Source organism: Epinephelus fuscoguttatus, linkage group LG24 (assembly GCF_011397635.1).
Source record: "Epinephelus fuscoguttatus linkage group LG24, E.fuscoguttatus.final_Chr_v1".
NCBI classification, from domain to species: Eukaryota; Metazoa; Chordata; class Actinopteri; order Perciformes; family Serranidae; genus Epinephelus; species Epinephelus fuscoguttatus.
Genome location: NC_064775.1, coordinates 1104679 through 1131772, shown reverse-complemented (window position 1 = coordinate 1131772; position 27094 = coordinate 1104679). Strand labels below are relative to the sequence as shown.

At 42.8% G+C, this 27094-nt stretch overlaps 2 protein-coding genes across 6 annotated transcripts; both read right to left on the bottom strand.

Annotated features, from left to right (window-relative positions):
- Window positions 1-1355: 1355 nt before the first annotated feature.
- On the bottom strand, window positions 1356-22061 carry eif5b (eukaryotic translation initiation factor 5B). Its single transcript, XM_049570051.1, has 26 exons — window positions 21923-22061; window positions 19588-19704; window positions 18092-18155; window positions 13876-14037; window positions 11291-11765; window positions 10955-11088; window positions 10616-10693; window positions 10368-10518; window positions 10164-10250; window positions 9983-10084; window positions 9747-9806; window positions 9334-9650; window positions 9139-9246; window positions 8804-8914; window positions 8640-8707; window positions 8387-8528; window positions 8149-8280; window positions 5785-5967; window positions 5549-5710; window positions 5196-5327; window positions 4960-5091; window positions 4777-4853; window positions 2930-3094; window positions 2712-2850; window positions 2477-2638; window positions 1356-1574 (listed from the first exon to the last, which is right to left on the bottom strand). The coding sequence occupies exons 1-26, from the start codon at window positions 21955-21957 to the stop codon at window positions 1467-1469; spliced, it is 3603 nt and encodes a 1200-aa protein (XP_049426008.1). The 5' UTR covers window positions 21958-22061; the 3' UTR covers window positions 1356-1466.
- A 114-nt stretch (window positions 22062-22175) lies between these two features.
- On the bottom strand, window positions 22176-25809 carry lipt1 (lipoyltransferase 1). Of its 5 annotated transcripts, none has more exons than XM_049570098.1 (5): window positions 25747-25809; window positions 25171-25266; window positions 23865-24422; window positions 23572-23793; window positions 22176-23298 (listed from the first exon to the last, which is right to left on the bottom strand). In XM_049570098.1, exons 3-5 carry the CDS (start codon window positions 24385-24387, stop codon window positions 22889-22891), a joined length of 1155 nt encoding a protein of 384 aa, XP_049426055.1. In that variant the 5' UTR covers window positions 24388-24422; window positions 25171-25266; window positions 25747-25809; the 3' UTR covers window positions 22176-22888. The 5 variants fall into 5 exon arrangements, with proteins under 5 accessions (XP_049426055.1, XP_049426058.1, XP_049426054.1 ...); XM_049570101.1 differs by having other exon boundaries at window positions 23865-24364; XM_049570097.1 differs by having other exon boundaries at window positions 25548-25794.
- Window positions 25810-27094: the final 1285 nt, after the last annotated feature.

Below are 27094 nucleotides of genomic sequence, written 5' to 3'. Positions count from 1 at the left end.
AATTACGATGAACATATTTTTACAATTTAAAAAGTTCGACCAAAATTAAGAAATGACATTTCTGGGGTTAAATAAATTCACCTTCATGAAAACTATGAATATTTAATAGTTTTTAGTGTAATCCAATGCACAGCACTTTCAGTTGAAGTTAAATGAAGTAACACTTAAACTTAAAAATTAAATTGGGAACTGGACATTTTGTTTTTAAATCAAAATGTTTAACTTCTTTCTGAAGACAATAAAAATGTTTTATCCCTGGATTGATGAAAATTAGCTTTAAAAAAGTAAATTTTGTTTTCACAAGAAACACACCTCAATCAAATACATGAACCTTTTATATAAAATTCTAATTTAATTTTTCAAATCTGAGTTTGCATGATGTATGAAAAACTCTGAGACAAACATTTTTGTTTTAAGGTTAGAAAATTCAAAACGTCGTCCACTGTCATCCACAGTGCAGGATTTTAATTTTAAAATTACATTAAGTGAAACCTGAACTTTAACAATTAAATTACAAACTGGACTGTTGAAAGTAAACTAAAACGTATATGTTGATTTTAGCCCGTTAAACTGCAGGATTCTTTTTTTATATATTTAAGTCAACCATCATGAAAATGAGCATAAATAAAGACAATTTTAATTTCAGAAGAAGAAACGAGCTGAAATCAGGACCTGAATCAAATCCGGATGCAAAAGTCCAGTTTGAAACTTTATTAAAGGTTCCTGTCGTTCAGCAGCCGACAAACTTTAATGTCTTTTTTACAGCATGAAGACAGAAACAGAGACTGTGATGTAAAACTGCTCAGGACATCTCAAAACTGAAGTGAGAACTCCGCAGGTTTCATCAGAATCATGGGAATTTATTACATCAGCAGTTGCAGCAGAAACAGTTTTAAAATCTTCCATCCAGTCATTCAAACCTCAAACATGGCCGACACACCGCACAGCAAAGCCGCCAACGCTGAGTCCTTAAAGTCTTTAGAGTCGACGCCGCTGCCACCGCTTCAAGCATTTGGTGTTTGGTGAAACCAGAAAAAAAAAATAATGATAAAGTCATTTTTTCCTCCTCTTTCAGCCCCGCCCGCTGCTGCTCAATACAGTTCCCATGATGCAGCTGGGTCGGCTGAACGCTGGCTCCTCAGTAAGTCTGGGGGAGGAGGGGGAGGGGCGGAGCCTGGGACAGGAAGCAGCAGCAACACATCAGAGAAGAAGAAGAAAAAATAATAACACAACGTTGATGCTGAAGAACAGGCACGTTGGAATACTGAGTGTGTGTGTGTGTGTGTGTGTGTGTGTGTGTGTCTAAACTATCACTGTTTACAACAGTGGAAAAACAGTTCGTTTCTCACAGAAAACTTTCACGTCTTTTTTTTTTCTGTAATGTTTCCGGCGCCATCTGAGGGAGGAAGTGTGTGTGTGTGTGTGTGTGTGTGTGTGTGTGTGTGTGTGTGTGTGTCTGCGGTCCCTCAGATGATCTCGAACGTCTTCTTCAGCTCCATGATCAGCTGCCAGTCGGTTTTCTGCATCTCGTCTCTGAACCAGTTCTTCAGAGCGTCGATGGACGCCCGCGTGATCTGAAAACACACAAACACACTCTGACGTCACCACTGAACCGAATGTCTGACCAGCACGACAACAGAGACACTGTCAGCGTTCACTCATACACAGCCGCACCGCCAAAATCTGACCAGTTAATCATTAAGTCAAGGTAGACGTTTGTGCCAAATTTGAGGAGATTCCCCCGAGGCATTCTTGAGATACTGTGTTCATGAGAATGAGACAAACACAAGGCCACAGTGACTTTGACCATTGAACTGTGACCACTTAAATCTAATCAGTTCATCCTTGAGTCTACATGGACGTTTGTGCCAAATTTGAGGAAATTCCACAAGAATAAGACTGACACAAGGTCACAGGGTCCTTGACCTTTGACCACCCAAATCTAGTAATTTCTTTGTTAAATCGGACTGGATGTTTGTGTTTAAGTGGAGGAAATTCCCTCAAGATGTTTTTCAGACGTAGCGCTGGATGGACAGATCAACGGTCTGACAATTTGAAAACCCCTTCAGTCTCGGCTGTTGGCGGCGCGGAGGCCTAAAAATGAAAAAAAAAACAAAAAAAAACGGACGTGAGCCTGTTGCCGTAGTGACGGAGTCTGACGACTGGCTTTAGAATGTGTCTCTAGCTACGCTTCAACGTAGAATTTATCGTTAAACTTCAGATTAAAACTAAAAACTAAACACACATGAAACCATTCCTACCTTCTCTCCTTCCCTCACTTCCTTCCTCCTTACCTACTTTATTTCCTCCTCTCTTTCATGCCTGTCTCCTGGCTGTGACACCACACCCTCCAGGAAACAAGCTTTCCTCGTTACCGTGGTGACAGACAAAAAAAACATCCTGCGAACTCTTGACTCAGATGTTTTAAATAAAAATGTCTCCACAGAGTTTAACCACGCCCCCTCATCCTCCTCACCTTGCTGACGATGATGTCGGTGGCTTCAAAATGGCGTCCATACATCTTGGGCGACTCCCCGGGGATGGGCTCGATCTTAATGCACACCTCCTGGCCTTTCTTGGCGGTGTCGACAGCCTTGTGGTTCATCTCGATGCTGGTGACCACGCCGATGTCCACGAACTGAAACGGACGGCGTGGTTAATCAGGTGAATGATGTCACACAGGAAGCTCGCTGTCTGTGGCCGTGGCTTACCCCTTTGCTGGGGACACAGAGCGGCGTCCCTTGTTTGAGGACCCCGGCCTCGATGCTGACGCCCATGACGATGGGATCTCTGGAGTTAAAGATGAACTGAGGAAGAACTCGCACCTTCACCGGGAACACGGCTATGTGCCTGACCACAACACAAACAAAGAGTCAAACAAACAAACAACGACAACAAAGCCTGATAAACAAAGGCAGCGTCCTCCTACTTGAACTCGTCCTGCTTGGCCTTCTTGTAGTCTTCCCTGTACTTGGTGAAGGAGTCGAACAGATGGTAGATGATCTCAGCCGAGAAGATCCGAACGCCCAGACTGTCGGCCATGTCCTGACTCTCCCGCTCCACCTTTACGTCAAACGCCAGGATCACCGCGTACCTGCACACGTATGTCGTCGTCATCATCATCATCATCATCAGCATCACAAACCACAGCTCCGTTCTTTCCCGTCCGATGAATAATTTGCTTACAATATTTCAACTTTTAAAAAAATATAACAATTAGGGCTTTCCTTAAAATGTTAGTTTTTCTAAAAACATATTTTTTTCTTTAATATGAAAATTTTTGCTTAAAATGTTGACTTTATCGAAAAATATTCAGACATTCTTAGAATATTTTTTCTCAAATTATTAACTTAAAATATAAATTTTCTTGAAAATATTTCAGCCTTTTGTAAAATATGACAACTTTTATTTAAAATATAAATTTTTAGCAATTTTTTTTTCTTAAAATATTATGAATTTTTCTGAATTTAATACTTTATTTTGCTTAAAATTCCATTTTCTCTTTCTAATAGGTGAAAAAATACTTTTTGTTAAAATATGACATTTTACATTTTACATTTTACTCACGATATTTCAGAATATTTCCTCTCAAAATGTTACGGCTTTGTCCTGTAAACATGACTTTTTCTTAGAATAATTTGGTTAATGGTTAATTTTTTTAAGGATTTCAACTTCAACTGGAAATAATATGACCTTTTCCTAAATATCAAGATTTTTCTTAAAATATTTCAACTTTTTCTTAACATTATTTTTCTTATATTTTTCGGATTTTCTTAAAATACTGCAGTATTTATTTTCCTAATGTGTTTTTTTTTTTTTTTTGTTTGGTTGGTTTTTTGCACTAGGGCTGCCACGATTAGTCGACTAATCGATGACTAATCGACTATTAAAATAATCGGTGACTATTTTAGTAGTCGACTAATCGGTTTGAGTCTTTTTTCATAGAAAAGTACTAGAAAAATACTCCTACTGCAGCTTCTTACGTTCAAATATTGGCAGCTTTACACACTCTCCGATGACGGTGAACTAAAACCCTTTGGCATGAGTACGAAACAAGACATTAGATGATATAATTTTGGGGTTTGGAAGAGACGGACCGAGATTTCTCAGCATTTTAACACATTTTTCGATAAAATGATTAGTCGACTAATCAATGAAATAATCGAAAGATTAGTCGACAATTAAAATAATCAGTAGTTGCAGCCCTATTTTGCACTAAATGTTTAAATTTAAATGTTTTTCTCAAAATATTTTGTTTGACTTAAAATATATCAGCTTTCTTAAAATCTTAATTGTTGCTTACAAAATAACTGTTTTCCTCAAATTACATTATTTTTAACTTAAATTTCTTCTAGATTCCAACTACATGAGTTTTCCTCAAAATGTTTCTGAGAGTATTTAGATTTTTTCTTAAAATAACAATATTCCTTCTCATAATTTTATATCTTTGCATTAAATATTACTTTTTCTCTAAGTATATATTTTTTCCTCACAACACTGACTTTATTCAAACATTAAGGAATTTTCTCAAAATCTAATGTTTTTCTTAAAATAATTTGACTTTTTCTTCAAATATGATCAAATATTAGGACGTTGCTAAAATATTACAGCTTTCTTCTCAAGTTTTACTTTACTTAAATGTTATTGTCACAATATATATTTTCTGTAATTATTAAGACTTCTTATAACTGTTAAAGATCTAAATAAAGTTTGTCACTGAGCTGTTTATGAAATCAAACCGTCTTCTGTCAACCTATAAACAACAAGATGACATACTGCGGGTCGTGCTCCAGCATCGTGGACGCCTTCATGACGTCCTTCTTATGAACCGGGCCGATGTTGATCCCAGCGTACTGCAGAGACACACACACACACACACACACACACACAGCTCCTCTGTCAGCTTCTACTTCCTGTTGCTTTTCAGAGTAAAAGCTCAGACATATAGCGTCTACTCACAGGGACTTTAGACGTGCGGAGGAACTCCAGCAGCGCCTCCAGTGACCCCAGCGTGGACGCCTGGACGTAAACGCCTTTCTCCTCCAACTTGATGCAGCTCAGAGTCTGTTTGAGCTCCCGCACCAGTTCGTCCTGAAAACCAGCAGCAAGTCGGTCAACTGGGAGCTTCACGGGGCCAGTACAGTCCTTCTGTATGTGTGTGTGTGTGTGTGTGTGTGTGTGTGTTTGTGTGTTACCTTCAGGACGGGGACCTCATCGTCCTTGTAAGCCACCAGCAGGGGGAGCCCAGCCAGCGTCTTCTCCAGGTCCTTACCCAGGATCTTCACGCCCTGAGCCGTCGACACCTCCTTGTGCTTCTCGTACTGGCTCTGCACACACCAACCGATCAATCAATCAATCAATCAATCAACCAGTCAATTAAACTCTCAGAGAAGAAGAGTAAAACACGTAGTGACGCCCATGATGTCATAATCCCGGGTTACATCATCACATGACTGTAACACAGGTGTCCACATACTTCTGTTCTGATATCAGCGACATCATGGGCAGAGTTTCTGTGGGCTTTTATTCTGAAACAAACTGCTTTTACCTTGACTCGGAGCTCTTTCAGAGGAGGTGGTAGCAGCAACCCTCTGATCTGCGTTACGATTGGTCCCTCCACCCCCGGCACGATGATGGTCTCTCCCTCCCGCAGACGGCCGTTGATCAGGATGACGTCTATTGTAGTTCCCATTCCGGGCAGCGCTTTCACCTGAACACACGGAATCCGTCAGCTGCGTCCGTTCAAACTGTGGAGATCACATAGAATCTACAAACATCTCTTACCTCCATGACCTGAGCCCGCAGCTCGTCACAGTGTGCTAGCCGACGCGCTAACATGGTCTGTGTGAGCTCAACCAATAGGGCGATGAGGTTTCCCATCCCGTCACCACTGTGGGCCGAGGTGGGAACCAATGACACGAATGTCCGGGGGTCTTTATTCTCATAGAACAAGGCGGCGTTAAGACCCTGAGGAACAACAACATAAGTTATTGAAGGGGTTCCTCAAGGCTCCGTCCTGGGCCCACTGCTGTTCCTGTTGTGTATGAATTTATTTAAATATATCAACAACTTTTGTTAGGTTTTTATTGTTTCAGAACAACTTTTGGATACTGTGGAAACTGTAGAGGAAGTTAGAGTTTCGCATTTTGAATTTTTAAATATTACAAATTTCTCTTACAATATTTTTCATTTTGTCTTAAATATTTTTCACAAAATATTACAACTTGTTCTTGATATTTTTTTTCTGTTAAATTATTTGGACTTTTTCTTAAAATATAACAATATGTTTTTTTCATAACATTATATTTTTGCATTAACTATTATTTTTTTATCAAAATATTTCAACTTTTTCTTAAAATATTTTAACTTATTTTTCATTTATTTTTCTACAAATATATTTTTTCTTACAATACTTTTTTACTTAAAATATTTTGACCTTTGTTTCCTCATGATATTTTGTGTCCTCTCAAAATGTTTGGACTTTTTCCTAAATGTATGACTTTTCCTCAAATGTTAAACTTTTTCTGAGAGTATTTTGATTTTTTCCTAAAATATTACAAATATTTCTTTAACATTTTGGTTTTCAATATTTCATTTATTTCAAATTATTACAGTTTTTTCCTTACATTTTTTTCTCTTGAATTATTTGGACTTTAAGAGAATACCAATATTTCTTCTGGTAATGTATTTCTGCATTAATTTTTTTTTCTCAAAACATTTCAACTTTTACTTGAAATACAACTATATTACGACTTTGTTAAAATATTAGCTTTTTCTTCAAATAACTGTCTAAAAATATTTCAACTTGGGTTGTAGTATTAATGACATCTGTGAATTTTTGTTTTGTTTTCATAGAAATTTCACACAACTTTTGAAAACTACAAAAAGGGGGATGGTTTTATTAAAAACAAATACAAATTCAGTAAATTGAAGAAATACTTTACATGATAAACCACATGAAAAATTACACTTGTTGAAAATTATACAAAATTTAATTTTTGGGCTTAGTTACAGATTATAACTAAATAAAAAATAAAAAAGGAAAATAAATACATAAAAAAATACAACCTGAAGAATTTCTAAAATTACAGTATCGGTTCATCATTGACATAACCGTACACTTTACACACTGTACCGTTTACTTTAATAATCTAGCCTTGTTTATTCTACTGATGTGTATATTGTAGTTAAATTTCACACTTACAGCCTCAGCACAGTGACGATATTTATTTTACTTTTAACATTCAAATATCTTAAGTACTGGTGTTAAACACGTTAGCATGATGCACATTCTATTTTTCATTTTTATTTTAATGCACATTTTCATTTCTATTTTATTTTACTGCTTCATATTTATATACTTGTATTTCATATTCTAATTCTTACTTACAGTTATTCTTTACATCGGAGCTACTGTAACTATTCACAACTTCCTCTCAGGGATCAATTAAGTATTTCTGATTCTAATTAATTTTTAGGTCCACATAAAAAATAATTCTGTAACGTTGGTTCAATTTTACTTATTGTACCTTTATTTATTATTGTGTCTTTTATACATAAATATATTTAAATTCATTAACAATATTTGTCAAGTTTTTTCTATTTCAAGGGACTCTGGGATACGGTGGGAAAAAAGTTATTTTTTATTTTTTGAAAAATAAGTCACAAAATATTCTCGCATTCAAACTCACGTAAAAAATGTGACGCAAAACTTTGAATCAGATTTGGTAAACCAGTCTGACACCAGAAAACCACAACATTATGTTGTGTTCACTCCGGGCAATTAATTGTTATTTTTTCTTAAATGTATTTTTGTAAATATATTTTTTGTGAAATATTTCATGTATATGTATTTTTGTAATTGTATTATTTGTGGAAATATTTTTCCTTAATTTATTTTTTGTAGATATATTTTTCGTTAATTCAATTTTTGTAAAATAGTTTTGTTAACGTACTTTAGTAAATACATTTTTTGATAATATTTTTTGTAAATAATCTCGTATTTAGTTGTCTGTATAACTTGTATTAATGTGCAGTCTCAGCTTCATTAAAACAAATATAACATTGTAAATATGTAAAACGCTTAAAGCCCTTATAGACAATAATTGCTCTGATTGGCTGATGAGGTGATGATGTAATGAGTGACACCTGCTGAGCGAACTCCACGATAACAGCCTTGGCTCTCTCATCGAACTCGTCCTTTGTGTTCTTCTTCTGCTTCTTGAGCGTGGCCACGATGTCCGTCTCTGGACTCTTCTTCCAGTCGTACAGACGGTCGATCTGACCACGACAAACACCGTCAAATAACAAGATGAAGAGGAAGAAGCAGACAGGTGAGGAGCAGCAGCAGCAGGAGGAGGAGGAGGAGGAGGAGGAGGAGACTGACCTTGTTGAGGGCGACGATGAAGGGGCACTTCTTCTCCTTCAGCAGGTTGATGGACTCGAGCGTCTGCGGCTCCAGGCCGTGCATGATGTCGACCACCAGGATGGCGATGTCACACAGAGAGCTGCCTCTGTTCCTCAGGTTACTGAGCACGCACACACGCGCACACACACACACACACACACACACACACAGAGTCAGGTCACAGTTGGATCCATGTCACCATGACGACATGAGGACTGAGGGTCTGAGTTACCTGAAGGACTCGTGTCCTGGTGTGTCGATGATCAGCATGCCGGGGATCCTGAGGTCCTCTCTGTCAAACTGAACACACGACACACACATGATCAACACATGACGAAGAACCCCTGAGCTATCACCACTGTGTGTGTGTGTGTGTGTGTGTGTGTGTTGTCGTACGTTTTTGACCATCTTGGTCTGCTCCTCAATCGTCTCTTTGGGGACGTTTGTGGCTCCGATCTGCTGAGTGATTCCTCCGGCCTCCCCGTCCTGGACATGAGTGTGTCGCAGCTACACACACACACACACACACACACACACACACACACACAAAGAAAGGTTTATTACTGCACTGCTCCTACGATACCAACAGGATCCAGTCAAACAAGAAGTCTGTGCAAGCAGTCAGCTAACAGGAACTGTACAGCTAACAGGCAGCTAACAATCAGTAAACATTAAACAGTTAACAACAAACGCTGAACAATAAACAGTAAACAGTAAACAGTAGAGGTCACCTTGTCCAGGATCTTGGTCTTCCCAGTGTCCACATGTCCCAGCACACAGACCACAGGAGCTCTCAGTCTGTCCAGGTCCACGTTCTTCAGGTTCTCCGCCCTCCGTTTCTATGGAAACACATGGAAACAGGAGGTCAGTGGGAGGCGGAGCTGAGGACAGACAAGCTCTGACTCTGACTCCTGTCCTCCTCTCACCTCGATCCTCCTCTTGGCTCGGTCGTACAGTCGCTCCTCCTTCGTCATCCCGTCATCATCCTCACTCCCGCTGCTCTCGTCTTCGCTCTCCTTCGTCGGCCTCCGCTTCGCCTGACTCACTGCCGCCGTCGTCGTTGTCGCCTCCTTCTCCTCCTCACTTTCCTCCTCCTCATCATCATCTTCATCGTCATCCTCCTCCTCATCCTCCTCGTCCTCTTCCTCCTCATCCTCCTCGTCCTCCTCATCTTCCTCGCTGCCCGTGGGCTGAGGTGGAGCGGCGGTGTCCTCCTTCACCTCGATGTGGACCTTCTTCAACTCTGACACAGGACAAGGATTACCTCAAGTACTCAGGGTACTTCTACTTCTACAAGTAACTACCAGTACTTGTACTTCAGTCTGATGGTTTTCCTCACCTTTCTCCTCATCGGTGGCGATGGCCTCCCAGTCGTCCACTGCTGCCTCTGGCTTCACCTCTGTCCACAGCGACACGAAGGAGGACGACAAAACACAGAAGGGACGAGGTCAGAGAGACAGAAAGAAAGGAAGTAGAGGAAAGGAGGTCGTCATGGTGACAAAACATCCCCAAAATCATCATCATCATCGTCGTCGTCATCATCCTATCTCTAACCCCTTACTCCTCCCAACTCACCTGGCTCTGCTGCTGGCGTCTCAACTGCCGGCGTCCCAGCCTCCGTCTCCATGGCAATGGGCTCTGGTGTCTCCGACGTCGGCGAGGTCACCTCTGATGTTTCTATGAGGGACAGAAGTGTTACTGTGCATCAGGGTGAACAGAGGCGGACCCCGCCACCTGTTAGCTTCACTGTTGGTACCTTCAGGAGTCTGAGCGTTGGGCTTCTTCCTCCTCCCATAGACCGGCTTCTTCTTTGGCATCGAGTCTTTGGATGGCACTTCAACACCTGCACAGGTAAATAAACTGTCAGTGCTGTGTACTATGGAGTAATTATACTGTCAGTGCTGTGGAGGCGGGACTTCCTGTGGGAGCAAAGCCATGTGAATGGTGGACGCCTCCTCACCCTGAGCCTGCAGCAGCTTCAGCGTGGCCTCAGCGCGAGCTCGAGCCTCCCTCTGAGCTTTAGTCAGCAGTTTCCCCTCCTTCTTCAAACGCTCCTTCCTCTCCTTCTCCTTCTGCTTCTTCTTCTCCTTCCGCTCCAGCTCCAGACGCTCCTACAGGAGGAGGAGAAGGAGGAGGAGGAATAAGAGGGGTCAGGAGTCACACAGCACTCTTGACAGTCAAAGGACAAATGAAAGGAGAAGCTGTTACCTGCTCCTGCCTCTGCTTCTCCAGCTCCTCCAACCTCTTCAGACGCTCCTCCTCCTCCCTCTTGGCTCGCTCCTCCTCCTACAAACAGCACACATAAAGACGTAAAAACACTAAAAAGAAACGTGATGAGCACCTAAAATAAAACATGTGAAAGACCTAAAAAAAAACAACATTCAAGACGTCAAGAAAAAATGCAAACAAACCCCACATAAATATATAATAACATAAAATGCGCAACAAAACCTTAAAAAATAACACAGAGCACGTTAAAAAACACGTAGCTCTTAGAGACAGTTCTCCCACCACCGCTCCAGGACTCCATTTCCCACAATGCCTCACCTCCTTCATCTTGGCCAGAGCCTCCTGCATGGCCTTCACTGTGGCCTTGCTGGGTCCCTTCTTCTTCTCCTTCTCCTCCTTCTCCCCTTTCTTCTTCTTCTTGTCTTTCTTCTTCTTGTCGCCCTCCATCTCCTCTACAAACAACAAAACAACAACAAAGAAGACTTAATGAAAAAAAGCCATGCAGTCCATTTAGGGACATTTAAGAAGACTAGAATGATAAATGATAAATGCAATCGTACTTAATTTAACTTTATTAGAACAGTGCTTTATTTAACTTTATTAGAAAACTATTTAACTTTATGTCAATACTACACTCCACTGTTACTGTCTCACCTTCCCCTGTAGGCTCCGCCCCTTCCTGCTCCTCTGCTGCTGCTACAGGTGGAGCTACAGGAGGGGGCGTGGACTCCTCTGTCGTCTTCTCTGGCTCTTTCTTGGGCTCCACGCTGCCCTCCTTCTCCCTCAGCTTCTTCTGTTTCAGCCTCTCCTCCTCCTTCTTCTTCTTCTCTCGCTCCTTCTTCTCCGCCTTCTTCTGCGCCGCTGTCTTCATCTTGAAACCCCCTGCCTCCTCGTCCTCCTCGTCCTCGCTGTCCGCCTTCACCGCTTTGCCTTTGTTCTTCTTTTTCTTGTCTCTCCTGGAGGGGAACTCCTCGTCGTCGTCTTCTGACACGTCGTCATCCTTCCCTCCTCCCTTCCTCACAGCTGTGTCCTCGTCAGATACTGGCGGTTTGCTGCCTCGTTTGGCGTTGAGGCGAGAGCGTGAGCCGCTGTCGTCATCAGAGTCAGAGGGAGGAGCAGCAGGAGGTGCCTGGAGACGTGAAGAGAAACGTTTAAGGACAGAGGCTCAGAAGGGACAAATTACTTTGACTAGTGTTGCTGTTTGTTTTTAATGGTGATGAGAGTGAAATATAAAATGTATATAAACTAAAATTTAAACCTTATATAATCTGAAATATAATCTGAAATATAAACTTCCTATAATCTCAAATACAGACCTGCCAACCTTGAAGAAAGGTTATGAGTACCACCTTACCAGACACTTGTGCGTGGTCATGAACATATGCGGACACGGCGGCACTTTTTTTTTTTTTTACCATAAAAGTCAATATGCACATGTGGCAAACAGAAGAAACGAGCGTACGTTTACATATTCATATCTATAGGCCTAAGCCCCACATACATCCATAGACGCCCAATATTTGTTCTATGGCACAGATCAAGGTCAATTTCATCAATCTGATGGTAGCACTGATCATCTGCTTAAAAAATACAGTATTATGTCCTGTTGTGACAAAAAGAAAGATTTCAAGTGGGATTCGGGGGGCTCTCCCCCGAGAAAATTTTGACACATCACATGGCGAAATCCTATTTTCATGCAATTTCATACAGAAATAGATAATAGATCATAGACAAGTGCATTACATTAGCATTCCTCATCATGTTCTTGTGTAGTACGACACCTATTAGAACTCTCTTCTTATTGCCTTGTTTTTTTCTTACAGAAATTCAGCAGACTCATCAAACAAAACGTCTTTTTATCATAAGTGTGTTATAGTTATTCAGGCAGGGCACATGGTTTCATAACACAGTTGAATGCAAATTTGTCTGCAATTTGCTTACCTTGGTACAATTCTCACCAGCAATGTATCGACAACAGGCGACTTTGACACTATTTACTTCAGTGTTTGCCCTACCATTTTATTAGGGGGGCACCTCACCCCGCCCCCCCTTGAAGGTCAAGTTAATTTTATTTAATTTTATTTTCTATATAGTGCCAAATCACAAAGAAGTCACTTAAGGTAACCTTTCCTATAGAACAGGTCTACACCTTGTCCTTCTATTAAACAAACTAAATAGCCTTATGTTATTTATCTTATTTACAGACCGCGTGTCATTTCTGTCTCTACATGGTCGCGCGTTTACAATCCTCCCCTGCTCTCTGTATCGTGCACGGCGGTGGAGTGAGATTTCTTAAACGGGCGTGAGAAGGTGCTACCGTCTACCGGACTGAACACACGGTAACTCCAGTCTGAGCTGACGGTGAGGAGCTAATAAGAGCTAACTGCTAACAGACAGAAGCTAACTGCTATGAGACTGTAGTTAACTGCTAACAGACAGAAGCTAACTGCTATGAGACTGTAGTTAACTGCTAACAGACAGAAGCTAACTGCTATGAGACTGTAGTTAACTGTTTACAGACAGAAGCTAACTGCTATGAGACTGTAGTTAACTGTTTACAGACAGAAGCTAACTGCTAAGATAGAAGCTAGCTCTAATAGACACAAGCTAAAGTTAACTGTTTACAGACAGAAGCTCTCAAAGCTCTCAATTTTTGCATTTCTTACGTCATTTTACCTGTCAGCGTTGTTTGAATTGATAGAGTCATCACTGAGGACTACCCAGAGGTGTGGGCGAAGAGGGTTCATCTATCTTGACGGTGAGGGCGACAGTATACTGTCTAACTGGATGGAACTGAATCAAGCGCATCTTTCTTAGTCAGCCGTGGATGGGAGGGCGGGGGGGGCAATATGCAGCAATCTGATTGGCCAAAATCTTTTCGTTCCGCCTACGCACCTATATTCACCGGGTATCAACTTGAGTGACATCTTGCATAGACAGATACACTGAAACCGGCGAAATGCGCGATCGAGTGATATGCGTACTTTTAGAGCATCAAATCGTACCAGCGTACTTTGATGTCAAAATGCGTGCCTGGTACGCAAAATGCGTACAGGTTGGCAGGTCTGCAAATATAAACCTTACATAATCTGAAATCTAAACTTGATATAATCTGAAATATAAATTTCCTATAATCTGAAATATAAAGTTATTGTATGTTAAATCTTTGTGACGTAGACAAAACATCTGCTTTCTGAATTTAAATGTTCTTGGGGTTGTTTAAACATTGACTTCCTGACCTTGGCATCTTTCTGCTCTCCGTTCCTCTCTCCATCCACCTGACCTTCGTCATCTCCCTCCTCATCCTCGGGGCTGGCGCCGCCCTTCTTTCCCTTCCTGGTCTTCTTCTTCTCTGGTTTCGGAGGCTCGACGCTCTCCACTTCCTGCGCAGGGTCGACTTTCTGCAGAGTTAAATGGAGACACAGCTTTAAGTGACAGGGATAAACAACCGTGACACTGATGTATGGAAACATCTTGACAGAGGATTATGGGATGCTGTGTGAATCTTTTTTTATGTTCGTCAGTTTTGGTAAAAAATTATCAATTTTTTGACAAAAAAAAATATAAGCGACATAAGACCATGAAAAACTCGGAGAACCGTCACCTTATCGTGGTGGAGGAGTGTGAGTGCCCTAATGACCCTAGGAGCTATGCTGTCGGGGGCATTTTGCCCCTGGTAAGGTTTCCCATGGCAGATTGGTTCCTTCACGATAGATACAAACAAGGACACAGGTACCCGGCCCGGAGGGTTACCGGGGCCCTGCCCTGGAGCCAGGCCTGGGGTTGGGGCCCGTGGGCGAGCGCCTGGTGGTCGGGCCTTCGCCCATGGGGTCCGGCCGGGCCCAGCCCGAACCGGCTACATGGGCTCGTCCCCCTGCAGGCCCACCACCCGCAGAGGAATCCAGAAGGGTTCGGTGCATTGTGGATTGGGCAGCAGACCAAGGCGGGGGCCTTAGCAGTCTGATCCTCGGTTACAGAAGTTGGCTCTTGGGACATGGAATGTCACCTCTCTGGCGGAGAAGGAGCCGGAGCTTGTGAAAGAGGTTGAGCGCTACTGGCTAGATATAGTCTGCCTCACCTCGACACATAGTTCCAGCTCTGGAACCCTAGTCCTTGAGAGGGGTTGGACTCTCTCCTTCGCTGGAGTTGCTCCGGGTGAGAGGCGGAGGACCGGGGTGGGCTTTCTGATAGCCCCCAGACTCTCTGCCTGTACATTGGGGTTTACCCCAGTAGACGAAAGGGTTGCTTCCCTGCGCCTTCGGGTCGGGGAACGGGTCCTGACTGTTCAGAGTAGCCACCCTTTTTGGAGTCCCTGGGACGGGTGCTGGACAGTGCCCTGACCGGGGACTCCATTGTTCTGCTGGGGGACTTCAACGCTCACGTGGGCAATGACAGCGGGACCTGGAGGGGCGTGATTGGGAGGAACGGCCTGCCCGATCTGAACCCGAGTGGTGTTCAGTTATTGGACTTCTGTGCGGTCAGTTTGGCCATAATTAACACCATGTTCAAACATAAGGATGTCCATCGGTGCACGTGGCACCAGGACAGCCTAGGTCGCAGGTCAATGATCGACTTTGTAGTCGTATCATTTGACCTGCGACCATATGTTCTGGACACTCAGGTGAAGAGAGGAGCAGAGCTGTCAACTGATCACCACCTGGTGGTGAGTTGGATCAGATGGTGGGGGAAGACGCCGCGCAGACCTGGCAGGCCCAAATGAACAGTGAGGGTCTGCTGGGAACGCCTGGCGGAAGAACCTGTCCATCTTCAACGCCCACCTCCGGGAGAGCTTCGACCGCGTCCCGAGGGCGGAGTGGGACATTGAGTCCGAATGGGCCTTGTTCTGCTCTGCCATTGTCGAGGTGGCGGTTGCGAGCTGTGGCCGCAAGGCCGCTGGGGCCAGTCGTGGTGGTAATCCCCGAACCCGCTGGTGGTCACCAGAGGTGAGGGGAGCCGTCAGGCTGAAGAAGGAGGCCTACAGGGCATGGTTGGTCTGTGGGTCTCCGGAAGCAGCTGATGGGTACCGGCGGGCCAAGCGGAGCGCAGCGGCAGGAGTCGTGGAGGCAAAAACTCGGGCGTGGGAGGAGTTCGGTGAGGCCATGGAGGAAGACTATCGATCGGCTCCAAAGAGGTTCTGGCAAACCGTTCGGCGTCTCAGGGGGGGAAGGCGGCAACTTGCTCACACTGTTTACATTGGGGACGGGGAGCTGCTGACGTCAACTGGGGACATTGTCGGGCGGTGGAAGGAATACTTTGAGGAGCTCCTCAAACCCACCAACACGTATTCCAGTGAGGAAGCAGAGATGGGGGTCTCAGGGGCGGGTCATCCAATTTCTGGGGCAGAAGTTGCTGAGGTAGTGAAACAACTCTGAGGCGGCGGAGCCCTGGGGGTGGATGGGATTCGTCCTGGACATCTCAAGGCTCTGGATGTTGTAGGGCTGTCCTGGCTGACACGCCTCTGCAACATTGCGTGGACATCGGGGGCAGTGCCTCTGGAGTGGCAGACCGGGGTGGTGGTCCCCATCTTCAAGAAAGGGGACCAGAGAGTGTGTTCCAACTACAGGGGGATCACACTCCTCAGCCTACCCGGTAAGGTCTACTCCAGGGTGCTGGAGAAGAGAGTCCGGTCGATAGTTGAACCTCAGATTGAGGAGGAGCAATGTGGTTTTCGTCCCGGACGCGGAACCATGGAGCAGCTCTTTACCCTCGCCAGGGTGTTGGAGGGGGCATGGGAGTTTACCCAACCAGTCCACATGTGTTTTGTGGATTTGGAGAAGGCTTACGACCGTGTCCCCAGGGGCATCCTGTGGGGGGTGCTCCAGGAGTATGGGGTTGGTGGCCCCTTGCTAAGGGCCATCCAGTCCCTGTACCGAAAGAGCATGAGTCTGGTTTGCGTGGCTGGCAGTAAGTCGGACCTGTTCCCGGTGAGGGTTGGACTCCGCCAGGGCTGCCCTTTGTCACCGGTTCTGTTCATAACTTTTATGGATAGAATTTCTAGGCGCAGCCGAGTGGTGGAGGGTGTCAGGTTCGGTGATGGGAGAATCTCATCCCTGCTTTTTGCGGATGACGTGGTCCTCCTAGCTCCATCGAACAGTGACCTCCAGCTCTCCCTGGGGCGGTTTGCAGCCGAGTGTGAAGCGGCTGGGATGAGAATCAGCACCTCCAAGTCTGAGGCCATGGTCCTCAGCCGGAAAAGGGTGGATTGCCCACTCCAGGTCAGGGGGGAGGTCCTTCCTCAGGTGGAGGAGTTAAAATATCTTGGGATCTTGTTCACGAGTGAGGGCAGGATGGAGCGGGAGATTGACAGGCGGACTGGGGCGGCGTCAGCAGTGATGCAGGCGCTTAACCGGTCCGTTATGGTGAAGAGGGAGCTTAGCCAGAAAGCGAAGCTCTCAATTTACCGGTCAATCTTCATTCCAACCCTCACCTATGGTCACGAGCTCTGGGTAGTGACCAAAAGAATGAGATCGTCCTCCTCCACATCAAGAGGAGCCAGTTGAGGTGTTTCGGGCATGTCCAACCGGGAGGAGACCTCGGGGCCGACCCAGGACACGCTGGAGGGACTACATCACCCGGCTGGCCTGGGAACGCCTCGGGGTTCCCGCGGAAGAGCTGATGGAAGTGGCTGGGGAGAGGACTGTCTGGGCTTCTTTGCTGAGGCTGCTGCCCCCGCGACCCAGACCCGGATAAGCGGAGGACGACGAGTACGAGTACGAGAAGATCATGAAAAACTCACTGACAGTTCAAAGAACCTGAGTTTCATACAAATAAGAAAGACTACACATTATTCAACTTAGATTTTATTATTTCATTTAATTTGTATTTTATTTTGTCTTTAATATTTATATATTTTAGTTTGTATTTAATGATCATTTTTATTTCACTTTAAAGTTTGTTTATTTTTCTTACTTTAATGTTGATAAATGTTTATTAGTATTTACTTCAAAAACCTGACTTTAATAAAAATAAGAAAAAAAGACCACACATTATTCAACTTAGATCTTATTAATTAATTTAATTTGTTTTTTATTTTATTTATCAATGTTATTACTATCATTACTTATTGTTTTAACTGATTTATTATTATTCTAAATGAAAGCCCTGACTTTAAGGAAAAATAATAAGGCAACATATTATTTACTTTTGATTTATTTAGGTAATTCATTTAATTTGCATTTCTTTTAACTCCTGTATTTTATTTGTATAATCATAACTAAAGGTTTTATAATAATAAAAATAATAATAATAATTTACTTAATGTTTAATTTCTTTTTTTTCTTTTGAGAATTCAAAAACCTGAGTTTATGAAAAAAATATCTAACTTATATTTTATCTGCTGATGTTCTGTTATTTATTTATTATTTATTTTCTGGTCACATTGATGAATCTGGACATCATATGTTTATGATGATGATGATGATGATGAAGGGGACAAAGTGGTCCAGGGATGTTTACCTTTGTTTTCCCACCCTGCGTCTCCAGAGACAACTCCTCCAGCTCCTTCAGGATGTCCTCCTCACTGCAGGAGCACACATAGGTAAACAGAAGAAGACACTGAGTTACAGAGAGAAGAGGAGGAGGAGGAAGGGGATGAAGACAAAGAAGAAGACGAGGAAGAGGATGAAGACGAGGAGATGGTCAGGGCCCTATTTCAGAAAGCAGGCTCAACAATCTCTGATCCTGATCTGAGAAACAGAGCAGCTGATCAGGCTCAGTCAGCCTGAGGGAAGTGCAGATAACATGATTCTCAGAGACAGGAAGTGGAGTTAAAATCAGAGCCACTGATTTCATCCAAAACTGAATCAGAGATTTGTTAACCGGTAATGTGATGTCATGTGATGAGTAGGGATGCACCGAATATTTGGTAACCAAATATATTCGGCCGAATATTGCAAAAAACCACACATTCGGTATTAGTGGAATAAGTAAAATAATAATAAATAAGTAAAATGTCGGCAGTGTGGCGATCTGTCCGTCACGGCACTCGCATTTGCGACTAGAAATAGTTTTGAGCGAGCAAAATAGGCTTAAATCATTCAGCAGGCTGTGCGAGCAGCCTACAGATTTCAACCAGCAGCAGAAACGAAAGGCGAATCCCATCGGTTGTGGGTTGAACGGGGGTCACAGACACAGACAGTAATGCATTCCTGTCAAATATGGCGGCCATCGGCTTACCGGCGACGGAGAAGTCGGCTCCAATAATATCCTCTTCTTGGTGTCATGACTGCCCAGAAGTACCTGAACAGCCGAGCCAGCCGAACACAGGTATGTGACGTGTCAGAGGAGAAACCAGCCGTTCACGGCCCACAAACCTCACCGCACTTTAGGGACTGTTCTTTACTTATGAAGGGACTGTTCTTTACTTGTCAGGGGAGGAGGGTGGCTGGTTGATTCTTATTTTATTTATTTATTTTATTTTGATCCCCCCTATGTTCATCACTTATTGATGAATATGAATAAGTCAATAAGTAATTTATTCCATTGAAATATCATTGATGTATTATAGAAAAGTGATTTATCTTTTTATAAATGACAAAAGGCACATCTGCCTCATTTTCGCTGTGGTATCCTGATACTACTCAGAACTGTGATACTTTCACTGGTATCGTACAGTGGGTCCCAATTTTGGTACCGTGATAACACTAATCTGGAGGGTTCATCTGCAAAAACTAATGAAAAACTAAACAACAGCATTCAGTATTCGGCCAAGCGTTTAATATTATTCGGCTTCGGCCACAGATTTTCATTTCAGTGCATCCCTCGTGATGAGGTCATGTGTCTAACATACATCAAACCTGTGACTCAGCAGGTTTACTTCACAGAGTGTGTTGCCATAGTAACTGACTAGTTACGCTGAGCTGGCTTTGAGAAACGGAAAACTCAAGTTTTCTTTGATTTCTCTAAAACAGGGCCCAGGTGTTAGAGGAGGAGGAGGAGGAGTGTTGCCATACTCGTAGTCGTCTCTCTTTGCTCCTTTCTTTTTCTTCTTCCCTTTGGACTCTTTGGAGGCTCCGGCTCCTTCGATCTCTGCGGCCAGAGCGTCAATGTCGATACCGTTGTCTTTGGCACTAAAGACACATCAATGACATCATCAATCAATCAATCAATCAATCAATCAAACTATCAATCAATAGTGGCTGATGTCCGGGCTTTAACACTGACCTTGTGTGTGTGTGTGTGTGTGTGTGTGTGTGTGTGTGTGTGTGTGTGTGAGAGAGAGAGAGAGAGAACAAAGAGCTGCTGACTCCACATTCTCTCTTCAGCCTTTTATTTCCCATCAGCCCCCTGTGACTGAGGTCATCGTCACCTGACACAAAACTGATCCAACAAAGACACATCAAACTGATCCAGTCTGTGTCTGCTGGTTAAAGCTAACCACTAACTGCTAACAGCTGCTGTTCTCCTCAAAGAAGAACAGCAGCTGTTAGCAATTAGCAGCTAGCTCAAAGAAGAACAGCAGCTGTTAGCAGTTAGCAGCTAGCTCAAAGAAGAACAGCAGCTGTTAGCAATTAGCAGCTAACTCAAAGAAGAACAGCAGCTGTTAGTAGTTCGCGGCTAACTCAAAGAAGAACAGCAGCTGTTAGTAGTTTGCGGCTAACTCAAAGAAGAACAGCAGCTGTTAGTAGTTTGCGGCTAACTCAAAGAAGAAGAGCAGCTGTTAGCAGTTAGCAGCTAACTCAAAGAAGAACAGCAGCTGCTAGCAGTTAGCAGCTAACTCAAAGAAGAACAGCAGCTGTTAGTAGTTTGCGGCTAACTCAAAGAAGAAGAGCAGCTGTTAGCAGTTAGCAGCGAACTCAAAGAAGAACAGCAGCTGTTAGCAGTTAGCAGCTAACTCAAACAATGAGGTCCAGGAGCTCCTTACCCTCCGAGCAGAGGACGAGATCATCCACCATATAACAGGGACGCTAAATGACTGTTACTGACATGTGATGTCATTGTTATTGTTTATAAAGAACTGCTGACACGTATGTTATATGTCACACTAGAGGCCGACACTGTTGTGTTACAGGTCCGACTCTTTTGATTCTGTTCATAAATTATGACTTCAATCTCAGAAAAGTCTTTTATTATATAAATTTGTGACTTTAATTTCTGACAAAATCCATCTGTGTTTTGGAGAAACATACTAATGTTTTTTTTCTATAAATTAAAGTTTTATTTCAGAGAATATCAGTTTTTTCTCAGTAATGTATGACTCTGTAATCTCTCAAAAAAGGTTTTTTTAAATTTGTGGGGTTTTTTCATGTAAATTTACGTCACTGTTCGAGTTTTTAACTTGTACATTTTTTACGTAAGTCTCAGAAATTCTGAGGTCTTTGTTTCATAAATGTATGACTCTATAATCTTACAAAAATATCTTATTTTTTAATTCCCAAATTTAATCTCAGAATATATTTAAAGGTTTTTTTTCTTATGCTGTAAATTTATGACTTGCTTGAAAAAATACAAGTTGTTTTCATAAATTTACAAATTTAATTCCAGAGAAAATTAAAGTTTGTTCTGCTTCATTTTTTTAGTTAGAATATTTGTTTTTATTCGTGTAAGTTTACGACTTTGATCTCAAAGGAAATCCAACATTTGTCACAGAAATTTACACATTTAATCTCATTTAACCTTTATCGTCTCAGAGGACTGTTCTCACAGTACTGTTACTGCAGTAATACTCTGGATACTTTTCCTCTCAGGAATACTGTTACTACAGTAACGTGAGTACCTGACACAGAGCTCAGGTGTGTTACATCAGCCCCTCTGTTAGCTGTCACATCCATGTCACAGATAACGATGCTAACAGCTAGCCTGGCTTCTCCAGCGTGGCTGTGACTGCCGTTAGCATTAGCACCTAGCCTCCTGGCGCGGTCACAGAGCCGTGTCCAGGCCGGTTTCAGTGACTGTCAGGGCCGATGTGTGATGGTTGAAGCCCGGCGTGGCGCTGGAGGTTCAGCCCTGACACTAGCTAACAACCGGCTCTCTGGAAGCTAAGTTATGCTAACCACTCCTCGAGCTAACACCCACAGGGCTGTAAACACGCTCGTGCTGGCTCAGGTGAGCCCAGGTGAGCGCGTGTCAGCTCGGCCGTGTGTGTGTGTGGCGTGTAATTGAGCATTTTTTTATTTAAACCATCACCCGCTCACTTCCTCTGACTCGTGGTTAGCCGCTAGCCGCTAAGCTAACAGCTAGCAGCTAGCCGGGCCTGTGTTTGAGGTGTCCGCGCGGCGGTAAAGTTGTCGCGTGCCCGGTGTCAGCGCGCTCAGGTGATGTGTGCCACCCAGGTGAGTTTCCCCGTACCTGTCCTCCCCGGATTTCTTCTGTTTCTTCCCCATCCTGCCGCTGCGGTTCTCCGGTTCTCGCTCCGCTGCTGCACCGACACTCACGACGGCTCACATCCACACACAGATCGCCTCGGAGCGGACACAGGAGGAGGTGTCACTCCGCACCTTTTTCCCCCCCTCCTTCATCCAATAGAGCTGTGCACGCGCTGCCGTTTCCATAGAAACCCATTACAGTAAATGTGAGATAAATATCTTGTTTGTTTGTTTGTTGTCAGTTTTATTTGTGTGAAAATGAAACAACCTCGACAAAAAAAGAAGCCACAAAAATATTAAGCAAATATCAAAATTCTGCAAATTAAAATTTAAAAATCTAAGAATATTTATTTTCTTTTCATTTTTATTATGAAACGATATGTTGTGGGAATAAAAACAATCTGATGTTTTGTTCCGTTTCTCTTTTTAATGTTGTGTTGTTTAAACAGAGTGACGATGAACCTCACTGATAAACAGGCTTAAACGGAAATAAATTGACACATAATTCAACAACACGTTAGTAAATATTATGAGGTTGAAAGTAATTTAAAAATACTGCTAGTAAATATTCATAAACAACTTTATGAGTCTGAGTTCCGGGAGAAAACATCAGAGTGACACCTCCTGTTTCCTGTCCGCTCTACGTCACAGCTCCTAGCTGCACGCATGGCTCAGTCCGCCGTGATGCGCATGCGCGCTGCGGCATGACCTGTGACGATGGCTGTGAGCCGTGAACTGGTGTCAATAATCGATAATAAACTTATCGACACAGAATTTATTTATGGTTTTACTTCTTTTGTTTCCTCAAATGAGAAAATACATTTATTTTATTTTCATTTATTTATTTATTCCAAAGTTATATTTATTGTTTATTGATTAATTATCTCATGGCCATATGTGCAAAAAAACGATGACAGTGATGTAACACACACAGCTGGTCGTCTGTACTTCAGCCCATGGCGGACACCACGGCGTCCCACAGGACGTGCAGTCTGCTCCGCAGCTCGCCGCTCTCTGACCTCAGCAGCTCACAAACTGCTGCGGCCGCTCGCTGAGCGCAAAACCTCTCGCCCACCAGCACGCCGCTCAGCTCGCCGCTCAGCCGCCGCGGCAGCCAGTCTGCGGGAACGTCCAGTTCACAGCTCTCCATCACGCCGTTCTTCACCTCCACGTGCAGCCGGGCGGAGCTGCGAGCGCCGGCAGTGTCTGTCAGCTCCAGGACGGTCTGGACGCTGAATTTTGGTGTTCTGCCGAACGTCCAGTCCCAGCTGCGCAGCTCCGCCGCCGCCCTGCTGATACCAGGAAACGCTGACTCGTCAGCCGGGTCCACGAGCGTGGAGGCGGCGTGGAGGCCGAACTCTGAGGGTCAGATGAGGTCACAGAGTGGTGATGTCACAGCTGCTCTTTAAATACGTCCACAACTTTATTTACAACACAAAGGACAACAGTTTCCATAGTAACAGCAGCAGGTGTTTGTTGTCTGAACTTTAAACAATCCGTCCTGAAGTTATTTATTTATGTGTGTGTCTCAGCCGGTCGTCATGGTGACGGTGGTTATTATGTTATTATTATTATTGACCCTGCAGTCAGTCATCATGTTGCCATGGTAACCAGGTGTGTCCAGCAGAGTACCTGTGTTGTACTGGTGCACCAGTGCGTCCAGAAGCTCCTCCCAGTGCAGCGTGGGGGCGTGGTCCTGCAGGTTGGCGACAGGCGAGGGGACGCTGGGCGTGGCGTTGCTGTGGATACCGGGGCAGGAGGGGCGGAGCACGGCGGCAAGGGCGGAGCGGTTGGCAGAGTGCAGCAGCGTGCAGTGATGGTAGGATGACTTCCTGCTCAGCCTGGACGCACTTCCTGTAAACATCAAAAACATGTTTCCCTTGCAGTGCACTCTGGGATACGTGGCGGACGTCATCCATCCCTACCTGAGATCTTGAAGTGTCCGTTGAGTAAGATGTCGAATCTGTCTGTGGCGTGGACGTCCAGTTCCGGCCTGACGCGCCTCAGAGCCTCGGTGACGACCCTCAGGTTCCTCTTGCGGTCGTATGCCTTCTTGGACGTGAAGAACGTCAGGTTGAGGTTCCCGAGGTCGTGGAAAACGGTCCCGCCGCCGCTCCGCCTGCGGGCCAAAGGGATCCCCGCCCTCCTCATGGCCGGCAGGTTGCACTCGGTCCAGGGGTTCTGGTGGCGTCCGATGACCACGGATGGCCGGTTCCTCCACAGCAGCAGGACGCCGCTGCGCTGCAGGTCCACGTTGGCGTCAATCCAGTCCTCCAGAGCCAGGTTCTGGTACACATCTGTGGACCGGGAGCGAAGGACGAGTCCCGCCAAGCTGCCATCAGACGCCATGGACGGGCTGCTGCTGGAGGACGAGCATGTCCTGCACACACCTGAGCAGCTTCTCACAAGAGCCAGTGTCCTCCTGCTGTGAGACAGCATGGCGTCCATCACACTGTGTCTTCACCTCCACATGTCGGACACGTCTGTAACGACACGAAGACATTAATGTCTCTGCATGTCGGACACGTCTCTGACCACACGAAGACGTTAATGTCTCCACATGTCAGACACGTCTCTGACCACACGAAGACGTTAATGTCTCTGCATGTCGGACACATCTCTGACCACACGAAGACGTTAATGTCTCCACATGTCAGACACGTCTCTGACCACACGAAGACGTTAATGTCTCTGCATGTCGGACACATCTCTGACCACACAAAGACGTTAATGTCTCCACATGTCGGACACGTCTCTGACCACACAAAGACGTTAATGTCTCCACATGTCAGACACGTCTCTGACCACACGAAGACATTAATGTCTCCACATGTCAGACATGTCTCTGACCACACAAAGACATTAATGTCTCCACATGTCAGACATGTCTCTGACCACACAAAGACGTTAATGTCTCCACATGTCGGACACGTCTCTGACCACACAAAGACGTTAATGTCTCCACATGTCAGACATGTCTCTGACCACACAAAGACATTAATGTCTCCACATGTCAGACATGTCTCTGACAACACAAAGACGTTAATGTCTCCACATGTCGGACACGTCTCTGACCACACAAAGACGTTAATGTCTCCACATGTCGGACACGTCTCTGACCACACGAAGACATTAACGTTTGACTCACAGCTGAGAACATGTAGGAAATAACACTATCTATAATGTGTGTTTCCACCCAGCCTGAAATAGAGACATCGCCCTCAAACTTACCGCAAAATGATTTTTAAATCTTCAGCACCGTGTGGAGTTCATGTCTGACTGAAGAACCTGGACACAGACCTCGTCCTCAGCGTGTCCTCAGCGTGTCTGTGTGGGAACATAAATACATAAACACATATGTGCGTCATCAAGAGATGAACTAATGTGTGTAACTTTATGTTTTAATTCATAATTGTAAGAGGGACGACCCGTGTTTTGTTCCTGTTTTAAGGTTTACTGTGATCATTAAAATCAAATTAATAAGTTATGTGTGATAAGACAAAGAATTAAATTAAAGTTATTTTCATCAGTTAGCTTTAATTTAAATTAATTATAAAATCAAACTGAACCCGGAAGATTAAAGGGTTCACTTTTTATTAACTCATTACTTTTAATAACGTCCCCTCAGTATGAATGAATGACGACATCCTGTCTGTTAGCATTAGCATGTAGCTCCACTGGAAACGCCGCTGTCGTCACCGAACACCGGATTAACACGTCATTTCTGATGTGAACAAACCGCCGGTGATCAATCGGTTAATCGCGTTTCATTGAAATAAATCTGAGGTCATTTTGTCTCGTGCTGACCTGAACCGAAGAGACACCGAGAGGACGGAGACGAACCGCGACGGACTACTTCCGGTGTCACACTTCCGCTCCCAAACTTCACAATAAAAGCAACACGGAACAAACTACCATAGTTAACTTTTAAATGAAGACAAAATAACGTTATTATGTCTAAATTGTGGTTTATTATTTATATCTTTATTTATTTTTGACTTTATTTCCTCTGAAGTCTTTTTATTTTTCCGGGTTTTTTTCTACTCAGTTTCAAACACTTTTACTTTGAAAATATGACTATTATTCAATAAAGTTTATTTAAAAAAATTCAAAAGCAACCAGCGTGAGTTTATATTCTATATATCTGTATAGATACACGTACAATTGTTTTATTTTTTATTTATTTAAATATGTATCTATTCTAATTTATTGTAAATAAAGTCTCGCTGCTTTAAATTTGTTTTAAATCTGTTCATATTGTTTGTGCTGTTTCTATTTTCCTACGAGGTGTTGAACTGTTTTAAATAAAGTTAAAGAACAAATGAAAATAATCAATAAACAAATAAACTCTAACTGTGAAATGACGATAAAATTAAATTAAATTAAAATACAAAAAAAAAACCTAATAAAATGAAATGGAATTAAGGTAAAATATTATGGCAATAACATGACAATACAGAATAAATATTATGAAATAAAATTAAATTAAAAATAAATAAAATATGAAATGAAATAACATGAAGTTAATTAAAATATATGATTAAAGAACAGAATGAATCATATAATCATGTATAATATAAAAAATAAATAAAAATGAGATTAAATTAAATTAAAAATCTGAAACTAAAATACACCAAATAAAATAAAAAATAAAAAACAATAGCATACAATTAAAACATTTAATTGAAATAAAAAATTTTAAAAATATGAAATAAAATACCATACATTCAATTACAATTAAATTAAATTAAAAATATAAAACAAAAATACATAACAAAAATAAAAAATAATAAAATAAAATTAATTAAAATACAATAACATACAATACAATAAAAAATACATGAAATGAAATACAGAAATTAAAATGAAATTAAATTGAATAAGATCAAATTAAATTAAAAACATTAAACAAAACTACATAAAATAAAATAAATGATAAAATAAAACAATTAAACAATTAACAATTAAATTAATTACATAAAATAAAATAAAACACAAACATGAAATAAAAACATAATATGAAATTAAATTAAAAAATATAAAACAAAAATTACGTAAAATAAAATTAAAAAACAATAAAAATTAGATCAATGAAATAAAACAACAAAAAATAAAGTGTCCACAGAGACAATATGTCTCAGAGTGTCTCAGTGTG

Excerpts from the sequence above, each read along its gene's own strand:
- lipt1 (XM_049570098.1), bottom strand. The coding sequence starts at position 24,387 with ATGGACGCCATGCTGTCTCACAGCAGGAGGACACTGGCTCTTGTGAGA. Across the intron at positions 23,794-23,864 it reads CGGACACTTCAAGATCTCAG|GAAGTGCGTCCAGGCTGAGC; the intron begins GTAGGGATGGAT and ends TGATGTTTACAG. Across the intron at positions 23,299-23,571 it reads GGTGCACCAGTACAACACAG|AGTTCGGCCTCCACGCCGCC; the intron begins GTACTCTGCTGG and ends TCTGACCCTCAG.
- eif5b (XM_049570051.1), bottom strand. The coding sequence starts at position 21,957 with ATGGGGAAGAAACAGAAGAAATCCGGGGAGGACAG. Across the intron at positions 8,915-9,138 it reads AGACCAAGATCCTGGACAAG|CTGCGACACACTCATGTCCA; the intron begins GTGACCTCTACT and ends GTGTGTGTGTAG. Across the intron at positions 2,639-2,711 it reads TCTGTGTCCCCAGCAAAGGG|TTCGTGGACATCGGCGTGGT; the intron begins GTAAGCCACGGC and ends CGTCCGTTTCAG.